The sequence below is a fragment of the Manduca sexta genome, chromosome 23 (genome assembly GCF_014839805.1).
Source record: "Manduca sexta isolate Smith_Timp_Sample1 chromosome 23, JHU_Msex_v1.0, whole genome shotgun sequence".
Classification (NCBI taxonomy): Eukaryota; Metazoa; Arthropoda; class Insecta; order Lepidoptera; family Sphingidae; genus Manduca; species Manduca sexta.
Window position 1 is genome coordinate 4,467,003 of NC_051137.1, and position 20,602 is coordinate 4,487,604.

At 35.2% G+C, this 20,602-nt stretch overlaps 1 protein-coding gene across 1 annotated transcript in view; it reads right to left on the reverse strand.

Moving 5' to 3' along the window:
* Positions 1-1,250: 1,250 nt before the first annotated feature.
* LOC115443700 (dynein heavy chain 7, axonemal) overlaps positions 1,251-20,602 on the reverse strand; it is a 56,017-nt gene continuing 36,665 nt past the window's right edge. Inside the window, exons 57-73 of the mRNA XM_037441897.1 lie at positions 20,315-20,588; positions 19,855-19,996; positions 18,978-19,156; positions 17,216-17,379; positions 15,525-15,666; positions 14,823-14,889; positions 14,592-14,737; positions 13,687-13,839; positions 12,827-12,956; positions 12,274-12,515; positions 11,348-11,504; positions 9,800-9,966; positions 8,463-8,700; positions 7,863-8,014; positions 5,118-5,255; positions 4,516-4,659; positions 1,251-3,330 (exon numbers count right to left, since the gene is read on the reverse strand). Coding sequence (XP_037297794.1) covers positions 3,124-3,330; positions 4,516-4,659; positions 5,118-5,255; positions 7,863-8,014; positions 8,463-8,700; positions 9,800-9,966; positions 11,348-11,504; positions 12,274-12,515; positions 12,827-12,956; positions 13,687-13,839; positions 14,592-14,737; positions 14,823-14,889; positions 15,525-15,666; positions 17,216-17,379; positions 18,978-19,156; positions 19,855-19,996; positions 20,315-20,588 — 2,842 coding nt within the window. The 3' untranslated portion in view covers positions 1,251-3,123. The remainder of the gene's footprint in view (positions 3,331-4,515; positions 4,660-5,117; positions 5,256-7,862; positions 8,015-8,462; positions 8,701-9,799; positions 9,967-11,347; positions 11,505-12,273; positions 12,516-12,826; positions 12,957-13,686; positions 13,840-14,591; positions 14,738-14,822; positions 14,890-15,524; positions 15,667-17,215; positions 17,380-18,977; positions 19,157-19,854; positions 19,997-20,314; positions 20,589-20,602) is intronic.

Here is a 20,602-nt window from a genome sequence, read left to right on the forward strand (position 1 = left end):
TGTGAAATTGAAATTGTTTTAACATTTCTTTTTCTTTCCTACAAAGCCCTTTGTCCGACATTCCTACTAACTTGAATAATAATGTATTGAAACAAAGAATCGTTCTCAGTATTGTGTGCGAAAATTATGTAACATCAATAACGAACATGGAAGACATATATTTACTGGTACTTGAATAATATTTTATCAGTGATTTAATTTTAAACCATAAATAAACTAATTAGATTACTGATTAATAATGTTAACTTTAATATCAGTTAAAAGAAATAAAATGCTATTCGATCCAAATTTATAATTTGCTACAAATTGTAACTCTTTTATAAAAATCAAAATACTCGACAAGAAATATCATTGCTCGTCAAAAAATAGGCATTTTTAAATGAAAAAGGGTCACGCTTTGGGCGAGGGTTGTAAATACTGAGTCTGATTTATATTGTCGTGTTTTAAAAGCTGGCATGGTTTTAAAAGGTCTACAATCGAAACAACACGGGTTAAGCGAGATTTGGTGTTATACTTTGTATTTCATTGACAATAATTATAATTAAAGATGAAAAGGATTTCAGACTATAGTGATAAGAACGATTATCGGCTGTCAAATATGGCTCGACGCTAAAAGGTCCATACTAGTGCATAATTGATGTCGAAGTGTTAATTAATTATTAATCTTACGATAATTTGTATGCCTGTAAAATCTCACGTAAAATGTGGTAATTCATTGGGCATGTCACATTCACGTCAATCTCAAAGACAAATAAATGACAGTGCTATTTAACAAATCTTCATGACGTTAGAATCAATTTAGAAAAATTCAATTATAATGCGCCTCAAAAAAATCAGGTTTCTTTTATACTAAGCAAATTACAATAAGCGTCTTTGGCGATGCAAGAAATTTTCCGAAAAGGACCGCGACACAACTTATAGGTTCTAATAATATACATAAATGTGATACGGAAATCGTTCTAATGATAATTAGATTTTACATAAATTACATTAAGAGTACGAAAGGGAAGCAAGTAGGAATTGGATTTTATGGAGTTGGACGCTTTGCTTCTGATAGGTGTGCAATAAAACAAAATGTTTATTCAGTTATATTTTTATTGTTATTAAGGATACACACATTACAATAGATATTCGTAGTAAAATAACAAAAATATATCACAACGTGACTAGATTAAAATGTTCAAATTATAAACAAATTGTATTATAATTATTAAATAACAAAAATTACACGTAAAATAGATTGTGTTTAAAAATAGTGATCTTTATTTATAAAACAGATTGTCGAAATCATTTAATTTTGTGACCACTTACTAATTTTAATTTCTATCTGTATGATCTCTAAAGAGGACTTTAGATTTTAGAATATACATAGTTTTTAAGAAATCAGATAGTTGGGTGATATTTAATTTTAAATAGATTGCTCCGAAACCATTACTTTAGTTTTCATCTCTTGGAAAAATGTGTTTTGTCTAAAGAAAAATTGTAATAGGGTAAAACCGGGTGCGATGGCCAATCAAAAATATCACATTTCCACTTAATGAATGAAACCAAATATTTGTTTTGAATTCAGCCTAAAAAACAAAAAGTAAGGAAAATTTTCCACATGCAAACAGAGCTTAATTTTTATGACCTTCGCGTCAAAAATGATAAGTAGAGATGACCATATTTGATCGGCGTGAGATGGCCATATAGAATGAGCATATATACAAACAAAATAATTTGAAACTATTAATATGTATTTTTCCGAATTAAGTATATTGCCGAACTATGCCTAAATAGATTAGTCTAATAGGGATAGCCTAGTTGTGTCACAAAAATCTTACCTGAACTCCCAGTTCGTTGTTACGATTCGCATCAAAGATTTGTAAATGCTCATTGTCTTTTCTTATGTCTATTATAATTTCTTTTCTATTGACGCTGACAATATGCATGATATTCATGAAGCTTAATAAATCTATGAAGGGATTAAAATTTATTTAAAGAAAACTAGTGGTTTAATAGTGGATATACAAATTGACAATCTCTCCCTTGCTATCAATATTGATTTTTATTGATTAATAATTAAAGATTTAATTTCATTACCTTCCGAAAAACATATGGCCATTGGCCATCATCCCCTAACTTGCCTATGTGGAAAACAAACTTCTTAAAACAAAAATAAAAACAAACTCAATTATTTATGTAAAATAATAAATCTTTCTATGTCTACTTACTCTAGAAAAATAAAACGCGATGGTTCGGTGATCTGATAATCACAGTTTCGTTCTGAGTTAGATAATTTTTCTCACTAAATAATAATTGGTATGAAGATAATAATTTCATAATAATATGTTACGATTTAAAGAAATTGTTAGCAAATATTGCGATAATATAGGACTACTTTTTGGCCCCGACATAACTGTTCTTTTTGGATGTCGGAAATTTTACTACCCATAATATGTATTAATTTATTTTTGTATATTATTAATCCTTCTTTGCTGTATTATGATAAAATAAATAATAAAAAACTCTTATGATAATTGAAGAAAAGTGCATCACAGCATGCTGTGATGGTGAACTGAAATATTACAACAGTTAACTTTACTATTTCATTAGCCCCCTTTTCGGGTTCAATAGTGATGTTCAGGAATAATATTTCGTGATTATACGATGACAAACACAGACCACGGTAAATAAATCGGTGCTGCATGTTGTATAACCGTTTGTCACTTGCTTGGTCTGATGTTGTCACAGAGAAGTGTCGACCATTTGAGTCCATACGTGTTCGAGTTTCCATTCGAGTCCATATGGTAGAGAAAATGATAAAAAACTTCAGTTAGGTAGGTACTCTAAAATCCACACTGTCTTCAGGCGGCGATAAACATTTTTAGATAAAAATGAGTCACCGATATTATACAGTTTTAAGTCAGGTAGGTACTCTAATTAAACTGAAATTCTATAAGCGACGATAACAAACATTTTTGGATAAAAATCGTTCATCCACATTATACGGTTTTAGGTCAGATAGATACTCTAATTAAACTCAAATTCTATAAACGACGATAACAAACAATTTTTTTCATAAAATCGGTCACCAACATTATACGGCCGTCTGCGTTTGACGTTATTTCAAACCATTAGACATTAGAACGGTAGCTGGGTGAGTAAAGCGACTCCTCTCATTATCCAGTGGTCAGGGTCCATGACGGTCAGCAGTCGCATGAACAGAATGTAGTTGGTAGAGTGGCCCGTGGTGGACAGTACGCCGCGACGGTCCCCTGTCTTGTACAGGGGACAGTTGTAGAACACGTCGGTCGGTATGTCCTCGCGTTTGAGCGGGATTAGCCATACCTTGGGAGATTATGATTATTAGTTGGTTTCTTTGTGTAATTAGTAAATTTAAATTCCATAACTTAATGTTGAAGGTTATTTCGGCTTTAAACAATATTGGTACATTACATTAATCTAGACTTAATCGAGATCCAACAGGCCGGCATAATTGTGTCGACTGTCGAGGGGTAATCATCTCTCGTCAGTCTACATTCTATTGGACTCCACTCCACTTACCATCTGATGCAGTGGGTCACTTTGGCGCGCACGTATAAAAAGACATTGCTGTCCATTAAAAGATAAATGATTTACTAAATACACAATAAGAAAAGATATCAAACATATTTTCTAAAATGCTTGTGTTTTTCTAGGCTACGCAGTACAATGTAGTGACTCTCCCGACGGTAAGTAGCTACCGACTCTCACGGATGTTAACAATACTATGGACACGAAGCTCTTGGCTACCGTATGACTAAGGTATATAATATATATTACTTACTATTGGGTAGGTATATAAGGTACATTATAGGTATATACTTTAAGTCATACAACTGGTATCCAAATGACTTACAAGTAATGTAAGTAATACTTTAAAGGAAATAGACAACGGGATATGAAAATGACCAGGTCAATTTTATCGACTGACGAGAGATAATTAATCTCTCGGCAATCAATACTCTATCTTGATGCCACTAACCATTAAGTGCAAAGGATAACTTGCACGTGTCTGTATAAAATAAGCCTGATCAAGAAAATACAAGACCTGCTTGGATGACGCCACTTCTGCAATTTCGTAAGTTAAAGTTTTCAATACAAAATAATAGTTCCATATTGTACAACACGAGGTTTTTTGTTTTCCTGGTCATGCTATACTCACTAACCCGCTCCTAAAACTATTAAACACCACTACAGTATTTCCATATTTTCAGTTGTTATCAAGAGTTTTTTTATTTTCCTGGTCAAGCTATACAACTACCTGCTCCTAAAACTATTAAGCACCACTATATTATTTCCACATTTTACAACGGTTATCAAGAGGTTTTTTATTTTCCTGGTCAAGCTATACAACTCCGCTCCTAAAACTATTAAACATCACTACAGTATTCCTAAATTTTACAACGGTTATCAAAAGGTTTTTTATTTTCCTGGTCAAGCTATACGACTCCGCTCCTAAAGCTATACACTATAACAGTTTGCATGACTCACCGGCGGGAACTCGTCGTAGAGTATCTTTGGGTAGGACTCGTCGATGTAGTAGTCTTCGTTGTTCCACCTGGCGCCCTCCATGAACAGGCCTCGTATGTAGACGCCTTCCTCTGGCGGCTCTTCCAGCACAAACGTACGTTGCACCTGGCGTGATCGATCAATTGTATTTCTAATATGTGTTTTGTCGTTGTCCTAAATATTTCTTGTAGTTTCAATGACATATTACAAACTAAAGTCAATGACAAAGCAATGATTAATAAAAATACTGACTACTGTTGTTTATTTCTAAGATAATAGATAATGTTTAAGTAGATGTACACCGAAAATATTGAGAAGAGCTAGTGAAGAAGATGAAAATGAAGCTAGTGAAGATTTATAGGGTAGTTAAAGGCAAGATTTTATTTTTTAACTATTTGTTGATTAGCGGTTAAAAATGATTAAATTGATTTACATTGTAACTTATTAAAAATGTTAAAGGCAATGGAAATTACACTTATATACTATATACTTATTGACTAAATCACTAAAAAAGACGAATTACTTAGCATGACGAAATTATTCAAAATAGTTTCGATAAATAACAACTACACAATATTCGGTACCTCATAATGAAAGGCCAGTTGATCAATAGGTATCTTGTATTTCCTCGCGTAGCTTTGTTGGGCAGCTGTGAGGAACGCTTGAGGAAAGTAGAAGCCAGACAACCAGAACACTACCGGCGGTCCGTACTGATGCCAATGCTAGCGAAATCAACATACACATTCGTAATTATGTTGATACATACAAATGGTAACCCAAAAATAGTTCAAAATATGTATTATTTCATTGGATATTTAGAACATACTTAACATTATTAATATATTTAGATTGAATCTGTTTTAATTCCGCTGAAATTCGACACTGCGTCTACAATTCATCAGACATTTTGAAAACATGAGTAATCGCGAGCAGGTGAACCATTAGATCGCTAGGTGGCCTTTTACTTTTGCTTCTAAAAATATTTGACACGTGGAGTAAAGACCTCTTAGAATTCTCCAAATAATATTTCGTAAATACATGGATGTTGTTTGGTATTTTCCGAGGAGAAATATTAGCATTATGTCCTTCCTAATGTTTTATGTATATTCCGAACCAAATTTATCCTAATACCTATAAGCCTTTTTCAATTAATGACGCCTATCTCAATCTTTAATCCGATTTCGAGAATGAACCAATCAAAATTACTAATTTCTAAACATTCAAAAAAATCTTCATTCGGACTGGTCCATTTTTGAGATAGATCTAAAAAAGCGGATCGTTTCTTGAAAATGGCGGTTAATGGTTGGCCGTAAAAGATGGACAGTCAGAGTTACTTTCGCATCTGTAATTATTATTAGTATCTATTGATATAAAAATACCAAATATAAGTAAAATAATTATCTTCCTTTTCACTAAATTGAAAACTCCAACGACGTTTATTGTTATGTAATTTTAATTAACTTTCATAATATCATTATTGACAACTTCTGAAGCAACCTGATTGCTCATTATTTCGCCGGTGTGCATATCGAGTGGATTAAACCTTGTTTGTGGGATCGTGTTCAGTGACAACAGTGTCTGAACCCCCCGCCTTAAAGTGCACTCCAATGCTCACAAATGGAGGCTGTATTAAGGCTCGTGTCGTGAACGGTTATTATTAGACGACTGGTCGTACTGGGTCACTGTAAATATAAACGAAGCCCGGTTTCATTGTAAATGAGCTGAGTTCGAAACCAAGAAAGCCGCGATCTATTACACAAGTCGACAAAAAATATATATTTTTTTTGTGTTTCTGTTCTAATGCTTGAATTCTGATTCCAAACATCGAAAAACACTCGGATATCCATTTTTAACTCTTAAAGTTTGCTTTTGTCTGATTTATGTTGATAACTACGTTTTGAAGATTTTAATTGATTCTTATGAGCAATTGACGGTAGCACTTTGATCATTTTAATTGCAAATTGTGAATTATGTCTGAACGGCAGTAGTGAGTGTTTACTAGTCTATTACTATTTAAAAAAAAGTATATTTGAGTTGTAACAACCGACTTTTATGTCGTACTTGGTTAGAAAATGGCACCAAGAAAGTGTAAACAGGATGCTGATTATTTCTGTTTTATTTGCGGTGAATTTATTAAAGTAAGAAGCAAAAAAATTGCTTTGGCAACGATTTTGAAGCATTGCGAAGCCTATGAGGCTTATTATGACCTCAAAATACGGAATCAAGATAAAAAATGGGTGCCTCACGGTGCTTGTGTTAATTTCAAATTGGAAAATATAATGTAAAAGTGAAACCAAGAGTAGAGCCTAAATAAATATTAATGCTACCGTTACATATAAAGTTAGGGCTAATGAAGCAATCTGTGTAAGCTCTAGATTATAATTCTGAAGCTATTGAATATTTAAAGAGATTTTTTCCCAAATTATCTGAAGCTAAAGTTAAAACTAGTATTTTCGTTGGACCACAAATAAAACAAATACTGAGCAGCGATGATTTCACAAAATTCCTTATTGCTCATGAAAAATAATCCTGGAAGCGTCTGAAAGCAGTAGTCAATTGTTTTTTTTGGAAATCACAGTGTCGACAATTATGAAGAGTTCATTGAAACTATGCTTGAAAGTTTTAAATTGATGGGCTGCAGAATGTCCCATAAACTCCATATGCTACATGCTCACCTGGACAAATTTAAAGATAATATGGGTGCCTATTCAGAGGAGCAGGGAGAACGTTTTTACCAAGATGTGATGAACTTTGAACGACATTATTATTACGAGTATGATGGGAGATTACATTAGGGGATTAATACGCACACAAACATAAAAGATCCATTAAAAAAAAAAACATTTTTGAATATGATTTTTTGTTATTTTCTATTTGTTTGCTATTATTAGTCATAATTCTTGTATACAAAAGACTTTGATGTTCAATAAAAACTTTTTTTATCGTAATTTTAAATAAAATTACAGAGAAAGTATAAAAATTTGTATGTGTTTTTTGAAACTCAGTAAAATTGCTCTAGTTTCTACAAAAGCAAACTTTGATCGGAACAGTTATTTTTTTATTTATTTGTAACATAGGAGAAACCAATATTTCATATTCAGGAGCCAGACTCAAAAATCGTGTTGACCGGTGTTATTCAGATTCAGAAAACAGATTTAGTTCCATAACTGAACTATAGTTTTCTTAGCGCGGTCAAGAATTAATGTTCAGTTTATTTATTACGCATTCATCACACGGTTATATTACAAATTTTATCGGGATAAGATCGAAGCATATGGAATTACGTTGCAGCAACATTTCTCATAATGTTATGGTTAAATGTAAATTACCTGTAAAAACTCAAGTCTGGCCAGCAGATCGTTGAAGTAAGACGCGAGCGGTTTGAGGGAGGGATAACTCTTGCCGGCCCACAGAGAGGGTATGCGCCCGCGCACCATACTTGTCAGCACTTCTTCGGTCACGTCAGTTAGTACGCTCACACCTGATATCATGATGAAGTACTAATTTATATAGGTGTAACAAATTCCAGATCTTAAATTTGTTATATGGGATGGTTATACCATCATAATATTTAATTCATCATCATAAGTCGTAAGAGACGTCGGAAATATACCGAGTAATTTTGTTTAACTTGATCATGAAATTACTATATCAACAAAAGATTTTATCGATTAAATAGATACAATAATTAACGGTACACTTTATTCGTGAATAATGTGATAAAACGTATTATCTACAGGAGTAACATAAAAATTAGTAAACCTGTAGATACTTATGAATGGTTATCAAAGATTTTAAGTACTCGTATGTCAACTTAGCCTTGGTGCCTTGAGATAAATTCAAATATGTAATTGAATTCATTTATAGTAGTTCAGTTGTATTATACGTCAAAATCATACTACCTAATAAAATAAAACTTAAACATCAACCTTGTACAGCGCCGATGACGGCTCTGGCGCTAGATCTGACGACATTCACGAGCCTCTCATACCGCGCCGCCTCTTGTATCACTACGATCGACATGGGAGTCATGTCCGCCGGCCTGATGTCGCCCTCGTGCGACGGGCCCGTGAGAATCTTCGTGGGAAGTCGCGCAAGAATATCCTCTGATATGGCCATCGCTTGTTGTTCTGGAGTGGCGCCGGCCCCACCCGCCGCCATTGTGTCCTGAGCATTTACATAAATGCGTCACAATCACAACAGAAACGAGCGACATGTTGAGCTAAAAACGTCGACACAAAGGAATACGTAAAAGAAATAAGCAGCACTGAAAGGGCTTATTGTGAACCGGCTTTTGTTCGCAAGTTCTTCGCGCAAGTTTCCAGTTTATGAAATTATACAACCAAACAAAGTAACAAGTATCTCATGCGCTATTCCCGCTCCGTCGCACGCGGCGCGAGGCGTGCCACGTTTTACATTATTCTAAATTCTTATTCTTACGTAACAGTTCAGAAAGTACTGCACCACAAGTTGTAAAGAACTCAACTCAATTGTGTTTTAAAGGCGTATAAAAAGTAATGTTTAAGAAATATAATTTACACAAAGAAATTAGCACGTGATATGGAGGACAAAGAACACAACCACTCAATGAAACAAAGCTTCTTTTCAATTGACTTACCAAATATTTTTTCAGGAGGTCCTTTGAGCGATAATAAAATGAAAAATGTTAATGATGTCGTTATAATAACACTAATTAAACTAATAATGAATGATAGATATCTTACCGTACGATCCTGCTCGACCGTGTGTTGAGAGATGAAACATCAAACAGAATACAATTAGGTACTACATAATAAACAAATGATAAAGTACCTACAAGTAGAAACATTATACTAACTCAAGTATGTATAGTCCAACTATCAATTCTCGATTAATATTTCTGTTACAATTATAGAATCGTAACAGAAATAATAATGTGAATATGTATGTATGTAATAATGTGAATAAAAATATGAATATCTACTAATATATTTTTATGTAATACATCATATACATAGAATTTTAATGATCAATTGAGTCAATATTCCTATAAAAATACATTATGAAAATATTTCCTTTGTAGAGATTATGGTTTCGTAGATGTTTGAGATTATGGTATTAGCTAATTATGCAAATCATTCTATTAAGCAATTAAAAATGTTTAACTATTCTACTACATTAACTACTAAAACCATTCGACATTCACCACTCTATAATCTAACCGATATTATTTATGGTGTATCTATATTCACAATCCCTCCCACGCAACACGATTATCGATCATCACCTGTGTAAGTATGGCGGTGTTGAGAAGCTCCTCCGCCTCTCTAAAGTGCTTGGTGATGTCCGCGTTGGGATGGAAACCGAACACTCCGGGCGGCGTCGCCACCGGCAACGATCTCGCGAACGATATGAAATCCGCGTGCTCGCGAAGGTTCGGTATGTAGTACACGCCTGGCGAATACAAATCAGCGATGCTAATGGGCTGTAGTCTGTACCTCAAGTATTGAGTGTACTATGAGATAATAATTTCTTATGTTTACGCGGATGTTCAACTAACTCGACTATTGATGTTCGATGCTAATGCGCTGCACCTCGAGTAGTGAGTTTACCATGAAATGATTTCTTATGTTTACGTGAATGGTCAACTAACTCGACTATTGATGTTAGATGCTAATGCGCTGTACCTCAAGAAATGAGTTTAACATGAAATGATTTCTTATGTTTACGCGAATGTTCAACTAACTCGACGATTGATGTTATAAAAAAGGTACATAACTCTGTAATCGACTTAAAAAAGGAAGTTTCATTTTATGACGCGCATGTATTTACGTTGAGATTTGTGCACCGATTAGCGCGATACCTTATTTTTAATTAAGGAAGCTGTTCTTTAAATAGTAGAATGTTTCTGTAATAAGGATGTCCCAATGTCCATCAAAAAGTATTTCATGGTACATTGAAATAAAACTATTTTGCGGATTTTATTGTGGTTTTTGTAGCTAAACTTAGGTATGTATTTCTTACACTATAATTTAAGTTTTTATTCGAATATATTTTTTTAAAATCTTTATTTAATGAGCTTAATCGTAATTTTATAACCACGTTGCTCCGTCGTTTGCTTTGAATTTCATCATGTAGAAATATTCCCAGAGACATTATATCCAATTGCCTCTTGCAACGTATCCTTACAAACGGCAACCCTCTTTGAATAAAACGTAGCTAAATACACATAAGTTACATTATCTCCTCGGGGGGACATCCGACATCAAAGGGTTTAATATCGAATGCGGACAGACTTCATTTTCATGTTAGGTATCTAATTTTGTGCAGTAGGGTGGCGCTAGGCGGCCACCCTAAAACTAATCCGATGGGGTTGTTACAACTTATCTAGGGATTTGGAATCCATTAGCTTAGTGCAGAGTGTGTGCTTACATTATAGAGTACTGGTATAGATAGTAACTTAAGTTCTTCAGTGGCTAAGCGTCCATACGCTTATTCCTACCGGCTTCCCTTTAAAATTTATTAAAGTTTGTCTTAGTCTTAAAGTTTGTCTAGCATTTGCTTTTTTCCTCGGATTACCTTTTGAAAAATTTCTGCCTTCGCCACTGGGCCTTATTGATATAAAAAGCAGGTGAACTCTCTTACCAAAATAATAATTCGGTTTAATTAATATTTTGAACGCTTTCATGCGTCTAAAAAATCTAAAAATGGATTACTTACGTTGATTACAAATATTCAATCGTCCTCGACATATACATGCCACATATTTTGTTTATTTAGACTTAACATTTCAGTTAGTAATATCTCTTTAGAGTTTAATAAAATTTTGTCTTACCACTGGGATCGAGCGGGTATTTATCCTCGTATATAGTCCTCGGGTTGTAGAACTTGAACAGTATAGTGTTGAGACAGCGCCTGTCCCAGTCGTCAGTGACTCGCCCACCGTAGTTGCACTCGCCTGTCAAGTACCGAAGCGCTACGAACTGGACGTCCTAAACAAAGAGACTTCATTATGTTAGAGGTCGGATTGGAATCCTTTGATGCTCTAAGCCGCTTTGATTAGTTGCGCTTTCATTGTACGGCTTCCTTTTGGTTTCTGGACCTCAAAGGTTCCAATCCGAATTGTGGAGTCGTTGTGAATGGACCTTGGCGTCTATGTAGATATTCTGTTCACATGGATGTTGCAAGCCGATGGACCAATCTCTCTCATTTATACAGAAGGACTATTTAAGTAGATTACTTAATTGTCATACAATTATTTTCTCTTGTTGATACAAACATATCAAACAATCACTCCCGTCGGATTAGCCTACTGTTGATCTACATTTCATTCTCACAAATTTAATTTTTACAAGTATGAATAATTGAAAGGATACCATGAAACCTACGTTATGGGCCTCAATCAACAAGTTTTTGAAGGTGACTTTGTTCCCGTCGAACCATTACTGTTGGTTGCTTAGTTGATCGGACCATTTAACAACAAGCAGTCCACATATCTCATATTCGTAGAGAAATATGTTTAACTGCATGACGCTGATCCTGAAGTCGTTCTAGTTGAATTTGTATCGTATGTTTCACCCTAACTGGCTATACTACCTCCTCTCCTGCATCACGGCGTGAAAGAAGCACAGCGCGAACAGCTTCATGATGTAATCCAACTGCTTGTAACTCTCGAACCACTCCAGATGAGTCATCATCTCTTGTCGGTACAAGCAGTCTATATCCACCTGAAAGTCCTAGATTACCAAAGAGTCCACAAACCTCATATTCGTTGAGGAACATGTAGAGCTGCGTGACGCTGATCCTGAGATCCGTCTCGTTGAATTCGTATCGTATGTTCCACCCCAGCGGGCCGAACTGCCTCCTCTCCTGCACCACGGCGTGGAAGAAGCACAGCGCGAACAACAGCTTCTTGAAGTTCTCCGGCTGTTTGTTCCCTTCGAACCACTCCGGGTTGTTGATGGGGTCGCTCTGGTACGAGCGCGCTATGTTCGCTCGGAGACCTGTCGAGTTGTTATTGTCTCTGAGTATTTCAGGATTGACCTATTAAGAACAATGGATATAAAAAAATCTAAATTTATAGTGCATTCCAATTTACTTTTGGTTAATTTGGAATTTGAAAATTGAACTTTAAATTATTAGTAATGTCTTCAGCACGAATGAATACTGTTGTAACTGTGTCAGTTGAGATATTATAACAATTTCACAAATCATTTTCTTGTAAAGTATTGAAACAACTAGATCCGTTGAATTTTTGGGAGCCTAACATAATATTTTATTAATCGTTTGAATTTATTCTTAGAAATATGGTAACCTTGAGGTGGCTCATTAGTCATTTTAACACCATTCTGCAACACGTATACCGGGAAGTGGTCCGCAGGGTATGACGTTAGCCATAGTCTGAAGTCTGGGTGCGTCGAATCCTGAGTTAGACCTTCGCAAATCTGCAAAGAAATGAAAAAAATATTTCCAAATTATAAACCTGTACATCGAAATAAAACTATTTATCGAAATTTATCGCAGATTTTTATATTATGATTTTCTTCCGAGATTTTGAAGACTTTACAGCCTTCATGGTCACAGGGCGGAACTGAGGAGTTGGTCGTCCGAAAAGTCTGTCTTCGAAACATCTGGAGTAAATCATAATATAAAAAATCGCGAAAAAATCCGATAAATAGTTTTATTACGATGTCAACTTTCGCGTAAACATAAGCAATCATTATAGTCTATGACAAAATTGTTGCCAATTGCAAACACAAACAAATAAATTAAATATGTACATATAATAATAATATCAGCCCTGTATTATATACTTGCCCACTGCTGAGCACGGGCCTCTTCTACTACTGAGAGAGATTAGGCCTTAGTCCACCAGGCTGGCCTAGTGCGGATTGGTAGACTTCACACACCTTCGAAATTCCTTTAGAGAACTTCCCAGATGTGCAGGTTTCCTAACGATGTTTTCCTTCACCGTTAAAGCGAACGATAAATTCACAAAGAATACACACATGATTTTTTAGAAAAGTCAGAGGTGTGTGCCCTTGGGATTTGAACCTGCGGACATTCATCTGGCAGTCCGTTCCACACCCAACTAGGCTATCGCCGCTTAAATATGTACATGCTGCAAAGTAATTCACTATTAATAATACAATCAAATCTCCAAAACGTCATTACCTTTTCAAGCATAGGCATCCAACTCTTCGCCAAATGACAATTCTGAAGCACAACCCAAGTGCCGCTGCGGACGCCTTCGTCAATAAGTTTCACAGCAATGGGACCCTGGCCCTGCCCTAAGGATAAGGAGAAAAGACGAGAGGATCCAAAGCCCTGGACAGAAATGTTACATCTCAACTATTATGATGAGGGAAATATCGAAGGATTTAAAAAAAAAACTTCATAATTCCTGTTTGCAACTATTAATGTCAATGTGTGTTATGGCTATTCCAAGTTTTAAGATCGGGACATTGCCCCTATTATTCATATGACTAATTAAACTATTTCTGTCGTTATATAAAATCATTTTGATATTTCGTTAAGAAATTAAACCACACATTCGTCTGTACCTCTGCTAACATTGAGCTAAAAATTATCCATAAATAATACATATCTTTATCAAAAACAAAAGTTTTACTTTTTTTGATTTTTTATAACTTCGTAGTTTAGTCCGACTATGACGTGAGTGTATTGGTGACTAAAAGTATGATTTTCCCGCTGCAACGTGTCTTAGAGAAGTAGTGGCATTAGGGCGAATTTAATTATAATTATTTTTATTGATATTTGATTTCTTCGAAACACTTTTTTATTTTACATCTATTGTTCGAGTAATATATTATAAAGTGTTATTTTCGCCAAAATAAGTATGTAGTTTAATTTTGTAGCGTAATCTCAAAATGAACCTGTCTAGTATTATATCATGATAACCAGCAGTATCAACTAAGCCGTGCACTACTTCGTTACTCACAAATCTAAATGGTCTTGCTACGGAATGAACTGGTTTGATAATCATACATTTGCATATAAAAAGTGTTAATTATAGCAAAATATTTAACGTTCAAGAAATTAGGGCTAATTCAAATTACCTGATCATCAGCAAATTTCAATAGAGTCCCCATAGGATCGGAGCCCGGTGTCAATACAAATAACAACGGTATGCAACAATGCGAGTCCGCGTACGACGAGGGTAGGTCGAAAAGTGGCGGCTCTACAAATTGCCGTCCCATTTGCGCTAAAACCGCAACAAATAATTAATTGTCAACGTCATGATGTTAAATTTATAAAATGCGTTTCATATCGAATGAGCAATATATTACCTTCTACAAAGTTTTGTACCGCCGGAACCATCATGTCCAACCGCATGCATCGGAGCACCATCATTTTCTGAAAATGCAGTAATCTGAATACTCAAACTATTAATTACTTTAATAACAAAGATTTTATAGGAAAATAGGCTACCTACAATGATTTTATCTATGCAAGTAAACAACATTGAAATGACTTTAGTGAGCTTTTTAGCGACATTTTAACTTCGAAAATGACTTTGATGTGGAAAAAACTGCGAGTAAAATTTTGTTAAGTACAACAATATGTACCACTATAAAATTGGATGCGCAACACACATTTTCAAACAGGTTTCAGAAATAAATTTACTTAGTATGGAACCCCACTGCCTGTCTATTTATATAGCCTAGCTATATTTTGTCCCACTACTGGGCACGGGCCTTTTGCTACGGAAAGATTAGACCTTTGTCTATAACGCTGGTCTAGTGTGTATTGGCACACTCCACATATTTTGAAAATTCATAAAGAGAACTTCTTAGGTAAGCAAGTTTCCTCGCGATTTTTCCCTTCACCGTCAAAAGAATCGATAATTTAGAAGAATACACACATAACTTTAGAACAATCAGAAGTGCCTTGGGTTTTGAACCTGCGGACTTTCGTTTTGGAAGTCCATTCCACATTATTATTTATTCTATGGTATCCATATTCATATGTAGAAGTAAAATATGTTGTACCTCAAATGAACTTAGCTTCGTGTTCCAAGGTTCGGGCAGAGGCTGGTTCTGCGGGTCGGCAGTGTCACAATACGCCTCCCAGGCGGGTATGTTACTCGTGAAATGATCTAATATACCGCGGAACTTTTCGTATTCGTTCAATCTGTAGTATAGAAAATAAGTAAAGCAATATGAACAACTTTTACTTTTTTATATACACACACTTTTTATTGCGTTTTCGTGTAGAACAGGTACAGCTATGTTTAATGTAACTAGGTTATACGCGCGGCTTCATCCGCGTGAAAGAGTTTTTCGATGTAAAAGTCATGTCGGGACTTTTATGCCAAAAATTTTCCCGAGATAAAAAGAAGCTTATGCTCTTGACAGAATTACAAACTATTTCCTTACAAATTTCATTAAAATCCGTGTTGTAATTTTAGAGTTTATCGCGTTCAGACACACAAACAGACGCGGCGACCGACTTTATTTTACAATATTTTATTACTCAGACACCTTTTTACAAGAATGACCTACGCAGAGGTATTACAAGTATGTTTGTATTACTTCGCGCGGCTACCGCGAAATATCTAGAAAAATATTTAAAAAAATGCGGTTTTGTTGTTATCAATTTGTTTTTTGCATTGTCGGCTACATAATATGTACCCCAAGATACAAGCATGGCTCAGTTTGAGGACCCCTGACAATATTGAAATGCTTAACTCAGATATAGAGACATTCCCGCCCTCACACTCACCACTACAACTCCCGTAAGCCAGGACCAGCAGTGGCACGTATTTTACGACATCGAGCAGTGAATCTCGGCGAGTCTCAGGGAAAACTAATTTGTCATTATCCCGCAACGAAATCAATCTTATCTCAGATATGCCAATGATTGTTTAAATAATTCTTAATGTTATTATCTCTGTGTTAATGCAATAAAGTTATCTAAATGCAATGGTAGATTTCATTTTTTCTTTATATTTCAATGTTCTACCATTAACCTGCTACAGCTTGTATGTACTATCATTACCTATCTACTACCAAATAACACGGCACACCGTCACATAAAGGTGCCTTGTATGGTACATAACAAACTGGTTACATCACGTTGCATACAACACAGATACAACACGGAATTGTGACCGCGTACACAACACGCGATGCCTGTTACCCGAGCGCTTACGTGATCACAATACAGGCTCGTTAAGGCACGTCTGTCGTGTAACCTTAGCGTTGACATAAATGGAGAGTCGAGTGTTAGGTCTATATCGAGATATTCTATCTCCTTTGTGAAACGGGAAACAATGGAGCTATATGTATTGAAATTAGGTTTATAGAGTGTGTTACAATTTGTCTACCACACTTACGCATAATACTAGCTTATTATATTCTGTCCCACTGCTGGCCACGGGCCTCCATAAATTTACAAAATTTGACACATTTACAGGTCAAATAAGCATGATTGCAAAATAAAGGAATTTAGGGTGTCCGGAAGACATCGTATTTTAGCAATAAGACCTCATATTGGTGCACGTTTTTATTTATACAATTAAATTTACAGTATTTGATGTATACAATAGTTTCATTCATTTATTCATTCAGTCAATCATTCATTCATTCAAATTTAATTAAAAAGTATTATTAGGTCTATATTACTATGCTACAGAAGAATCTTGGATGAGTAGGTCTATAATTATTTGTGTACATCATACCCATTGAACTCAGTCCAAGCTTGTGGCGAGAGGAAGTGCACCGGGTTGGGCGGCACGTTGCGCGGCTGCGCGCCGCCGAGCAGGTACAACACCGACGCCTGGTCCAGACGATCCTCCGCCACCATGATCGTGATGGTCAGCAGCAGAGAGAACACCATTTTATCCTTTTAATGAAGGGATGAATTTGCAAGTTAATTAACTGACAGTACGTAAAATGCAAAAAATATTAATTATTTTTTGTAAACCTTATATTTATCTCTAGGGCAAATTTAATTTGTTTCTTATTTAGAATTTGTTATAGTTTATAATATTTTATTTTCAGATTTTTTTTTTTTTTTTTTCCAAAAATATTTTTACATAAAGTATTCGTCACCCTGGCACCCTAACTAGGTTTAATTTGTATTTTAATATCACAATGTTCCGCTACCAATATAATATTGGCTTAAATATAATATTTAGTGACATAATTTAGAATTTACATCTATGAGAATAATATAGGTATGTAGTGTAGATGTGTCGATTAGATTCTATACATATGTACTATGATTTTTAAAACGATAATTGTTATTCTTGCGTTGCCAATCTCTATTACGGAACTTTTTAAGCGCATCAAATTATTTATTTTCATACAGCATTACTTAGAGCTGTGAGAATAAGAAACCGTAAGAGATATGAACAAAGTATAGAAACCATTTCAATTAACGAATGTTGTGTAATGTGTTCCAATTCTTATAACAATGGAACGTTCCTTGGTGCTTCTATGATGGAGCAAAAAATCTTATGTTTAATTTGTTTTATTATTTATGATTATTTCTAAAAAATAATGTACGTAATGATATGGTATTTGCGAAATATTGTTAAAAAAACTGTCCCATATCTTTTTGTATGGTTATCTTAACACATTCGTTCTATCGAATAAAATAGAATAATTAATGTCTGTCCAATAGTCGTATTAATACGTAATCAATATTTCGTTGCGTTCATTTATTTTGAGAAATACTCATGTATATCAAATACCTCCTATCATATTGTCATTGTCAAAATATACCGAAAACACAGAGTGTTTTATGCATTCTTATGAACAATAACAGAAATTTTGTCCTTCCATTTCAAATCGTTCCCTTCGTTCTTTTGCAGTCATGATGCCTGGGTAAAAACTGATTGAATACCAAACTCTAGGTAATAAAATAAAATTTATCACGCCATTATATTTTACCAGAGAATACCTCCAATACTCTAGGCAATAAAATAGTTTCACTACAAACCAACGGCCGTTTGAAGCAGAGGTTCCCAAACTTTTTATTTCACAGACCACTTTCAAAATGTTTACCATATATCTCATAATATGCAAGTTTTCACAAGTAACAGTCGCTTAGTTTCTTGAAATATTATCGGCATACGTTGATAGGTGAAATCAAGACAACATTTTAGTTCATTCATATCAAAACCATACAAAATTTCGTGGACTCCCTCTTGCGAATTGTGAACCCCCATTGTTTAGTCACGCCAACGTATACCGAATCTTCTAAACGTGGACCACTTGGAATCAATAGTTTAACAACTGAAGCATCGAAATGTTTGCCGGCAAACATGACAGCTACATGACATTTACGTGTGTCACGGGAATATAACCTTATATACTACATAATAAGGTTACTTTTCCGAGACACGCGTAATGTCATGTAGCTGTCATGTTTGCCGGCAAACATTCCGATGCTTCAGTGGTTGAAGCAAATATCGGATAAAAAAACTACAGACAAACCTTCTCAAACAAGCTCCTGCAGATGTTGGCATACAGCGAGTACGTGAAGTACGCGCGGAGTATCTCGAGCCGTTCGGGGATCTCTTCCACTTTCTCCGTGTTGTCGATGGCCGCCGTGAACAAGCCCTCGAACCAGCCCAGCGAGTATTGGTACATGGGGTCGATGTTTGCCAGAGACGCTAAGTGGAATTTGGTATTCATGTAATGCATAGATGCAAATATAGCCTAGTTGGCGCGGCGATAGCCTAGTTGGGTGTGGAACGGACTGCCGAGACGAATGTCTGCAGGATCAAAACCCAAGGGCACACAACTCTGACTTTTCTAAAAAAAAAATGTGTATTCTTTGTGAATTATCGCTTGCTTTAACGGTAAAGGAAAACTTCGTGAGGAAACCTGCATACGTGAGAATCTCTATAGGAATTTCGAAGGTCTGTGAAGTCTACCAACCCGCACTAGGCCAGCGTGGTGGACTAAGGCCTAATCTCTCTCAGTAGTAGAGAAGGCCCGTGCCCAGCAGTAGGACGATATATAATACAGGGCTGATGATGATAGATGCAAATATTGATTTGGAGCGAGTCGGTCAGATCTCCATCCTTACTAATTTACATTTCATACGTATTGACAGAATAATGTCATCTATAGTACTCTGTCAGAAATAGTACAAGTAAGGTGCGTAAATAAGATATATAGTTACACAAAAATAATTACGAATAATATTTTGAGTAAAAGTATCTTTGTAACTTCTTAGCTTAAAAAAAAATAAATAAACACCTATACACTATTTTTGTGTAATATAAAACAAATATATAAATACACTTTTTTGCAGTCTTTTAGAGTCAGGTCTGTAATCAAAAATGTGTAATCAAATGTGAGTTACCTATGAGGAAGAACAAGTTAGTGGAATGCACCGCGATGGGCACATAGTCGTCTCGCGCGGTGTCGATCGCTTTCTCTGTGATCATCGCCACCTCTTGCTTCTCTTTGATCTCGTTTGATGTGTCTTTCGCTGAGTTCAAAATCTACGTACAAATAATACAATGCAGTGAATATATAAACAAAATGTGTATTATTAAGGATTCATTAATTAATTCCCTTATTACTTTTTATAAATTTTAAGTACTTCGAATTATACATTTGAAGACAAGGATAAAAGCTTTAAAAATATAAAACAAGATCACAAATAAACAATTATTAAACATAAAAAACGCGAAAAGAAGCCCCAATTTATGAACAAAAGCAACGCCTTTGTGAATTTTTAAGTGTTTCCTTTTTAATTTCCTTTATGATAAATTTATAAGAAATCACGACGTTTTAGGAATCTATGGCAATAATCTTACCTGTACAGCCTCCTCATCCTCTAGCAGATGTTCAGAAGTAGACAGCACGTTTAAGATCTTCTTCTCAATATCTTGCAACAGTCTTCTATGTTCGGCTCCTTGTGTGGTGAGATCTGATTTCGCCTGCTGTAGGTCTGGTCTCTCTCGGGCCACAACACGAGATAATAGTTGTGCTTGAAGACCGTCTTTGGCCAACATAAAGTTGACAAGAGTGACGCGGACCCCTACTTCGGGCAAGTAATGCGGATTTGCAAGTTTAGTGCTTATGTATAACCTGATGATAGGGAA